Source organism: Anopheles aquasalis, chromosome 3 (genome assembly GCF_943734665.1).
Source record: "Anopheles aquasalis chromosome 3, idAnoAquaMG_Q_19, whole genome shotgun sequence".
In the NCBI taxonomy this organism is placed as follows: Eukaryota; Metazoa; Arthropoda; class Insecta; order Diptera; family Culicidae; genus Anopheles; species Anopheles aquasalis.
This window is the reverse complement of record NC_064878.1, coordinates 29,349,096-29,358,568: the sequence shown is the minus strand read 5'-3', so window position 1 is coordinate 29,358,568 and position 9,473 is coordinate 29,349,096. Positions and strand designations below refer to the sequence as shown.

General features: G+C 46.6%; 2 protein-coding genes across 2 annotated transcripts; one reads left to right on the top strand and one right to left on the bottom strand.

Annotated features, from left to right (window-relative positions):
- Positions 1–3,708: 3,708 nt before the first annotated feature.
- On the bottom strand, positions 3,709–4,656 carry LOC126576547 (uncharacterized). Its single transcript, XM_050237859.1, has one exon. The coding sequence runs from the start codon at positions 4,654–4,656 to the stop codon at positions 3,709–3,711; it is 948 nt and encodes a 315-aa protein (XP_050093816.1).
- An 808-nt stretch (positions 4,657–5,464) lies between these two features.
- LOC126576546 (uncharacterized) lies at positions 5,465–6,412 on the top strand. Its single transcript, XM_050237858.1, has one exon. It carries the CDS (start codon positions 5,465–5,467, stop codon positions 6,410–6,412), a length of 948 nt encoding a protein of 315 aa, XP_050093815.1.
- The last annotated feature ends 3,061 nt before the right edge of the window (positions 6,413–9,473 follow it).

Below are 9,473 nucleotides of genomic sequence, written 5' to 3'. Positions count from 1 at the left end.
AAGTTTTTGGAAGGAGAGAATTACTGAAAAATATAAATACATAACGGGATTATCTCCATGTATCTTACGCAGTCTCCAGCGCGATAATGTCTCATTGATGAGATGATAGTGCGGGTGGTTATCTGAAGTGAAGAGTGTGCTTCTCTCTACAAAAGAGGAAAGAGGCTGCAGTTATCGATTACGCCATCAAAGAGCAGTGTGGATCGCAACGAAGCCGATCTAAGAGATCAACCGCAGAATCAGCGGCAACGGCTCAACACGCTGCGCTCGGAAATGCAAGACCTTTGCTCACGAGCGCATCGTCCCGAGGGACGCTTCCGAGAGGATCTGAAGGCACTTAGTGAACTGCAAACGTAACTGGCTAAGCTAACAACGCGGGTCGATCCGATCAATAACGGGGAGTGCGACACGCAGTAGAAGAAAATGTACGCATCGTCACCAGCAATGTGCTAGCGACATTTGTCTTTCGAGTCCAAAGTCATTCGGACAGAGACTCCTCAGAGGGTCTACTTTGAAGAACGGCCATAAAGATCCAGCCGAAATGTTTCTGAAAGAGCGTAAGGAACCGCGCAGGCATCAGAAGCGGCCTTTGAGATTAGTCTCTCGAGTGTGCAGATCACCGGCAAAGGCGCCGCATGTAGACAATTAGAACGCTCTTGTGTGGTTATCGCACCCTTACACTCCCCCTGGGTTGAAAGCATAGTCAGAGGATCAGCCAGCCGCACTGCGGTAGCGGCAGTCTTCCCAAATGTTAGCACCATATCGGAGACGCAAACTTCCGAAGACAATCGACAGCAGCAGCAACAGCAGTCTTCTGAATCGACTCACCAAACACATCAACACATCACCAGGTGGAGCATTTCCCTACGATTAGAAGCCGATTGCGGCAGCCCTTGCGCTGCCACCGGAGGCTTTTCCAGGGTCAGTGCAGCCATGCAGAAAAGGACAACGCACGACGGAGAAACGAATCAGGTGCGGCACGAACGACCGACAGTCTGGGACAATAGCTGCACTGCATGATGCGAAGCGCAGTCGAATGACGGGTACCACAAAGGATGGTCGTACGTATCGCACACTGAGCGATGCGTAGAAAACGGCCAGCGATCCGGGTGATGGAGGGCAAAAGGAGAAAGAAGTGCACCAGTTGAGATACTTCGGCTACCGCATGCTGCCAGCCGATGTCAACGAAGAGGATCAGGCTAATCGGTGCTCGCTAAGCGAAAGCACCTGCTCGTACGTGTGGACACGAGGATCGAGCTATTGCCACACCCACGGTAGCCGGCCTACGCCCGACAGGACCTCATTCCCTCGCTGAAAGTACTACATCCAACGTGAGAAGCTCCTACTGGGATCCGCTCACGCAGCATCAGTGGGAGAATTTGGTTACATATCAGGAAATGACAAAGATCCAGTGTATGGTCGAGGTGCAGTGGGAAGCTGCGCGCGTGCATACCTTGGCTGGACGAGGAGGCAGACAGGAACGACGCAAACCGACATCCGAACGAGAAAAGAGAAGGAGGAGGACCATTGGTGGGAACGATACCGATGGCCCTAAACGACGGAGGAGGAACCACTGACCCGTGAAAATAGGGAAACGGTTGTATGGCGCAATGGAGCAGATGAGTAGGTGACAGACCAAAGGAACAAGAAGAACGCATTGCAAAACAGCGCGATTTCAACCAGACCAGCGAAAAGGCTAGATCGCACAATTCGCTGCACAATAAAATGTTAAAAGTAAACATCGTGCTTGAGGGGGGCATTTTTCCCTGAATGCTGATTCTTTGAAGAGTATTGTGTAAAAGTTTTGGATCAATCGAGGAAAAATTGACAAAGTTACAGATTTTTTAATATCCCCGTTTCATACAAAACTCCATGCAGCTCGCTACTTTGAAGAGCGTTTCCCAAAACCAACGTTTTCAAAATCGGTGTCCATCGTACCGTAAAAACTACTGGGCCGATCGATGTGAAATTTTTAACACATAATCTGTACACTTCTTGCCCGGTAGCCCCGTCAAGATATCATTAAAATTGTTGATACTTTTTTTAAACAAATCTTTTAAAATCTTGTTTTTATAGCAGAATCGCAAAAAGCATGACTTTATCAACTTTAAAAATCTGCCAAAAATCGGAAAATGAAAAATTCAACATAAACTCGAAAGAGCCACCTCGTAAATAGTTTACAGATTATATGTTAAACATGCCAAATCGATTGATCCAGTAGTTTTTATGCTGCGATCGGCACTAACTTTGAAAATGTCGGTTTTTGGAAAACGCGCTTAAAAGTAGCGATACATCGTACCGACTATAAGGGGCAATATGTGAAAATTCTATATCTTTGCCAGTTTCTTAACGATTTTTCCAAAACTTCTACACACTGCTCTTGAAAGGATTGGCATTCCTGAAAAAAATTAAAAACAAGTTGGGTTAAAAATATAAATTACCTTAGTCCCCCTTAAAAGAGCCCGAATTTTGCACCCAATGTACGGCACGTTTAATCATGAATTACACATGTTCTTATTGCCATTCCTTATTTTGACGCTATCAAAATAATAACAGACATGTTCTCAATGGTAACGTGTAAAATATTGATGATGAATCTCTCCTTTGAAAGCATTGCAGGAAATGCCACGCGGGAACCGATCGCGAGAAGATCGTGTTTTCGCATACGCATCAGCGAAGCAGGTTTGGTTGGTAAGCTCTCGAAAGATCGATACTTGTTTAACAATAACAATTCCGCTTCACGGATTTTATTAGCTACATGAGAAAAACAGAAATCAATTCAAGGTTTTCATTCAATACATACAAACCAAAAGATATTTGAGAACTAACTGCTGCTTTATCCGGAGAGATCTATTCGCTTGAAACAATCTGTCTGTATTTCATCCTCACGTTCAAGGATCGTTTCAGGGATTTTAGCAGGGAGAAAGTTCTGGATCCGCTTGATTCTTATCGATAGACAAACTTTATTTTTTGAGTATATATTGTCAACTCGTTAGGTTGGGTTTCAAATAGCCAGTCAATTGCCCGCGCACCCATGCCCTTCTTTGCTTTGATTTTATTTATAGCTTTACAATTAAAGAACGGCCACGCACCCATAGTTTGGAAGGCGCAACGCGATGGTCGCGATGAGCTGATCAGCTGATGCTGCCGGTCAATGCTATCACGCTGGCTCTCGAAAGCCCGGCCGCTGACTCGTTAGTTCAGACTGGTTTTGACTGGTTGGTCAGGCTGACTGCCGACCCGCCTCGAACGAACGGGTCCGCAACAATGATGACGAACCCATTTGCCATTGGCAGTCCTCGAAGCAAGCGCATTGTTACTTACCGGTTACTATTTATTGTGGTATGTGGAAAGTGCAAAGTGTGTTCGTAGTGCAAAGTGAAATTGGAAGCAATACCGGAGCTGCAAAAGGTACGCGTGATTGGTTGGAACGTGTCCTTTGACAATAGGCACCCAGCAGAACCTATAAGTAAAAACAAAGAAAGCCACCTTCTCTGTCGGTATATGGTTCATGTGAGCTAAACCGTCACATGAACCATAATCCAGCAGGCACCACGTGGAGGTAGAGATAGGTGTTCCGAGACGCATGTGCATCTCAGCGTTTGCCAGCCACCTAGATGAAATGGTTAATAAAAAAATACACATATTAGCTCTACACTACTTTACTCACCTAGTCTTACGTTCGATCGCGACCGGGCTGTTGGGCCACTAACCCAGACCATCGCGGTTCATATTCACAACTATCTGCAGGATAGCTGCGAAAACGGACACGTTGGCGCAGGCGCAGCGGTTCCGGAAGAGATACTCTTCCATGTAAGTTTCAATGTTCCCCTTGTGGGAACCCTTGTCACTTAGGAAGCGCTTTAGCCAGCGCCAACGATTCTCGATGTTTTGGGTGTGCACGTTCCTATCGAGCGGGCATACGAAATATAGGGAATGGTTTACCACCATATGCCCAAAGCCTCTTTCGTCGAGGTTATTGTAGCTTCGCCAACCATCGGTCATGATGGTGGTTCCGCTCGCCACGTGGCGTCCAATCACCGATTCGATGGTCCCCATCGAACGGTCCTCGACTAGCTCGAAGAAACATCGCCTCGTCCTGCGGCAAATTCCTCCAACAACCCATTTCTGGGCGTTGGCAGGCATTCTGCCACGATTTGCCTTACGCTTGACTAGCACAGACTCATCCACCTCGATGGTCTCGCCCGTGCCGCCAAGTATTTGGTGACTATTGCGCACATGCAGCGCTGCTGCTTCGCGCAGAATCTTGAACCAACTGTACACAGTGTTCAGATGGCACCCAACATCGGCCGCGACCGTATCCCTGTCACCATCCCGCGACCATTCAAAAATGAGATGGATGATCTGTCGCATCGGCATTTTTGAGTCGCTGAAGATGGTCTTGTCGCGTACGCTGACCTCCCGCCCAGCACATGCTCCCCCACGACACACCCACCGATACTTATCTGACCGTCTTACCGCACGGTTCAGAGTCATCGGGCGGCCGCAGTCAGGAGTGGGGCAGTTTCGGCTCGCCGGCAAAATTCCTGCTTCCATCAGGAACGTCACCAACGTTTCGTCGTCCTCGATGATCCGCTCCAGCTGCGAAGCACTTTGCACTCCAGCAAGTTTATCAAAAGCACTATTTCCAGCCATTTTTCGGAAAACCAAAAATTAAAACACCGCGTCAAGAGATCACGTTGCTGATTGTTTTGGCTAGCTATCAAAGCAAATGAGCGCGAATTTTATCGTGGATATGTGTGCGGGTGTTGCTATCAATGCTATAATATCATATTGGCGGGCACCTGATCGATTACTGTTTATTATGCATGAGTTGGAAGAGTTGGAAAAAGTTTCTTGCAAGATGTTATAATGTCTGTATCACTACTTTGGTTATTTTGAATCGTTTGCTTACAGCAATATTCCAAGCAATCTAGAAACACAAATCCCTGGGGTAGTTTAATTTAACCCGTTATCGGAATCCGATCCGTTATCGTTTGAATTAAAAAGAGGTCGTGAAAGTCGTAAAAAAGACCGTAAAGATTTTATGCTATCATATATTATCATTTGTTTTCGACCTTTACAAGACCAACTTGTTTGTATGATAACAACGTTTAATTCAAACGATAACGGATCGGATTCCGATAACGGGTTAAATTAAACTACCCCAGGGATTTGTGTTTCTAGATTGCTTGGAATATTGCTGTAAGCAAACGATTCAAAATAACCAAAGTAGTGATACAGACATTATAACATCTTGCAAGAAACTTTTTCCAACTCTTCCAACTCATGCATAATAAACAGTAATCGATCAGGTGCCCGCCAATATGATATTATAGCATTGATAGCAACACCCGCACACATATCCACGATAAAATTCGCGCTCATTTGCTTTGATAGCTAGCCAAAACAATCAGCAACGTGATCTCTTGACGCGGTGTTTTAATTTTTGGTTTTCCGAAAAATGGCTGGAAATAGTGCTTTTGATAAACTTGCTGGAGTGCAAAGTGCTTCGCAGCTGGAGCGGATCATCGAGGACGACGAAACGTTGGTGACGTTCCTGATGGAAGCAGGAATTTTGCCGGCGAGCCGAAACTGCCCCACTCCTGACTGCGGCCGCCCGATGACTCTGAACCGTGCGGTAAGACGGTCAGATAAGTATCGGTGGGTGTGTCGTGGGGGAGCATGTGCTGGGCGGGAGGTCAGCGTACGCGACAAGACCATCTTCAGCGACTCAAAAATGCCGATGCGACAGATCATCCATCTCATTTTTGAATGGTCGCGGGATGGTGACAGGGATACGGTCGCGGCCGATGTTGGGTGCCATCTGAACACTGTGTACAGTTGGTTCAAGATTCTGCGCGAAGCAGCAGCGCTGCATGTGCGCAATAGTCACCAAATACTTGGCGGCACGGGCGAGACCATCGAGGTGGATGAGTCTGTGCTAGTCAAGCGTAAGGCAAATCGTGGCAGAATGCCTGCCAACGCCCAGAAATGGGTTGTTGGAGGAATTTGCCGCAGGACGAGGCGATGTTTCTTCGAGCTAGTCGAGGACCGTTCGATGGGGACCATCGAATCGGTGATTGGACGCCACGTGGCGAGCGGAACCACCATCATGACCGATGGTTGGCGAAGCTACAATAACCTCGACGAAAGAGGCTTTGGGCATATGGTGGTAAACCATTCCCTATATTTCGTATGCCCGCTCGATAGGAACGTGCACACCCAAAACATCGAGAATCGTTGGCGCTGGCTAAAGCGCTTCCTAAGTGACAAGGGTTCCCACAAGGGGAACATTGAAACTTACATGGAAGAGTATCTCTTCCGGAACCGCTGCGCCTGCGCCAACGTGTCCGTTTTCGCAGCTATCCTGCAGATAGTTGTGAATATGAACCGCGATGGTCTGGGTTAGTGGCCCAACAGCCCGGTCGCGATCGAACGTAAGACTAGGTGAGTAAAGTAGTGTAGAGCTAATATGTGTATTTTTTTATTAACCATTTCATCTAGGTGGCTGGCAAACGCTGAGATGCACATGCGTCTCGGAACACCTATCTCTACCTCCACGTGGTGCCTGCTGGATTATGGTTCATGTGACGGTTTAGCTCACATGAACCATATACCGACAGAGAAGGTGGCTTTCTTTGTTTTTACTTATAGGTTCTGCTGGGTGCCTATTGTCAAAGGACACGTTCCAACCAATCACGCGTACCTTTTGCAGCTCCGGTATTGCTTCCAATTTCACTTTGCACTACGAACACACTTTGCACTTTCCACATACCACAATAAATAGTAACCGGTAAGTAACAATGCGCTTGCTTCGAGGACTGCCAATGGCAAATGGGTTCGTCATCATTGTTGCGGACCCGTTCGTTCGAGGCGGGTCGGCAGTCAGCCTGACCAACCAGTCAAAACCAGTCTGAACTAACGAGTCAGCGGCCGGGCTTTCGAGAGCCAGCGTGATAGCATTGACCGGCAGCATCAGCTGATCAGCTCATCGCGACCATCGCGTTGCGCCTTCCAAACTATGGGTGCGTGGCCGTTCTTTAATTGTAAAGCTATAAATAAAATCAAAGCAAAGAAGGGCATGGGTGCGCGGGCAATTGACTGGCTATTTGAAACCCAACCTAACGAGTTGACAATATATACTCAAAAAATAAAGTTTGTCTATCGATAAGAATCAAGCGGATCCAGAACTTTCTCCCTGCTAAAATCCCTGAAACGATCCTTGAACGTGAGGATGAAATACAGACAGATTGTTTCAAGCGAATAGATCTCTCCGGATAAAGCAGCAGTTAGTTCTCAAATATCTTTTGGTTTGTATGTATTGAATGAAAACCTTGAATTGATTTCTGTTTTTCTCATGTAGCTAATAAAATCCGTGAAGCGGAATTGTTATTGTTAAACAAGTATCGATCTTTCGAGAGCTTACCAACCAAACCTGCTTCGCTGATGCGTATGCGAAAACACGATCTTCTCGCGATCGGTTCCCGCGTGGCATTTCCTGCAATGCTTTCAAAGGAGAGATTCATCATCAATATTTTACACGTTACCATTGAGAACATGTCTGTTATTATTTTGATAGCGTCAAAATAAGGAATGGCAATAAGAACATGTGTAATTCATGATTAAACGTGCCGTACATTGGGTGCAAAATTCGGGCTCTTTTAAGGGGGACTAAGGTAATTTATATTTTTAACCCAACTTGTTTTTAATTTTTTTCAGGAATGCCAATCCTTTCAAGAGCAGTGTGTAGAAGTTTTGGAAAAATCGTTAAGAAACTGGCAAAGATATAGAATTTTCACATATTGCCCCTTATAGTCGGTACGATGTATCGCTACTTTTAAGCGCGTTTTCCAAAAACCGACATTTTCAAAGTTAGTGCCGATCGCAGCATAAAAACTACTGGATCAATCGATTTGGCATGTTTAACATATAATCTGTAAACTATTTACGAGGTGGCTCTTTCGAGTTTATGTTGAATTTTTCATTTTCCGATTTTTGGCAGATTTTTAAAGTTGATAAAGTCATGCTTTTTGCGATTCTGCTATAAAAACAAGATTTTAAAAGATTTGTTTAAAAAAAGTATCAACAATTTTAATGATATCTTGACGGGGCTACCGGGCAAGAAGTGTACAGATTATGTGTTAAAAATTTCACATCGATCGGCCCAGTAGTTTTTACGGTACGATGGACACCGATTTTGAAAACGTTGGTTTTGGGAAACGCTCTTCAAAGTAGCGAGCTGCATGGAGTTTTGTATGAAACGGGGATATTAAAAAATCTGTAACTTTGTCAATTTTTCCTCGATTGATCCAAAACTTTTACACAATACTCTTCAAAGAATCAGCATTCAGGGAAAAATGCCCCCCTCAAGCACGATGTTTACTTTTAACATTTTATTGTGCAGCGAATTGTGCGATCTAGCCTTTTCGCTGGTCTGGTTGAAATCGCGCTGTTTTGCAATGCGTTCTTCTTGTTCCTTTGGTCTGTCACCTACTCATCTGCTCCATTGCGCCATACAACCGTTTCCCTATTTTCACGGGTCAGTGGTTCCTCCTCCGTCGTTTAGGGCCATCGGTATCGTTCCCACCAATGGTCCTCCTCCTTCTCTTTTCTCGTTCGGATGTCGGTTTGCGTCGTTCCTGTCTGCCTCCTCGTCCAGCCAAGGTATGCACGCGCGCAGCTTCCCACTGCACCTCGACCATACACTGGATCTTTGTCATTTCCTGATATGTAACCAAATTCTCCCACTGATGCTGCGTGAGCGGATCCCAGTAGGAGCTTCTCACGTTGGATGTAGTACTTTCAGCGAGGGAATGAGGTCCTGTCGGGCGTAGGCCGGCTACCGTGGGTGTGGCAATAGCTCGATCCTCGTGTCCACACGTACGAGCAGGTGCTTTCGCTTAGCGAGCACCGATTAGCCTGATCCTCTTCGTTGACATCGGCTGGCAGCATGCGGTAGCCGAAGTATCTCAACTGGTGCACTTCTTTCTCCTTTTGCCCTCCATCACCCGGATCGCTGGCCGTTTTCTACGCATCGCTCAGTGTGCGATACGTACGACCATCCTTTGTGGTACCCGTCATTCGACTGCGCTTCGCATCATGCAGTGCAGCTATTGTCCCAGACTGTCGGTCGTTCGTGCCGCACCTGATTCGTTTCTCCGTCGTGCGTTGTCCTTTTCTGCATGGCTGCACTGACCCTGGAAAAGCCTCCGGTGGCAGCGCAAGGGCTGCCGCAATCGGCTTCTAATCGTAGGGAAATGCTCCACCTGGTGATGTGTTGATGTGTTTGGTGAGTCGATTCAGAAGACTGCTGTTGCTGCTGCTGTCGATTGTCTTCGGAAGTTTGCGTCTCCGATATGGTGCTAACATTTGGGAAGACTGCCGCTACCGCAGTGCGGCTGGCTGATCCTCTGACTATGCTTTCAACCCAGGGGGAGTGTAAGGGTGCGATAACCACACAAGAGCGTTCT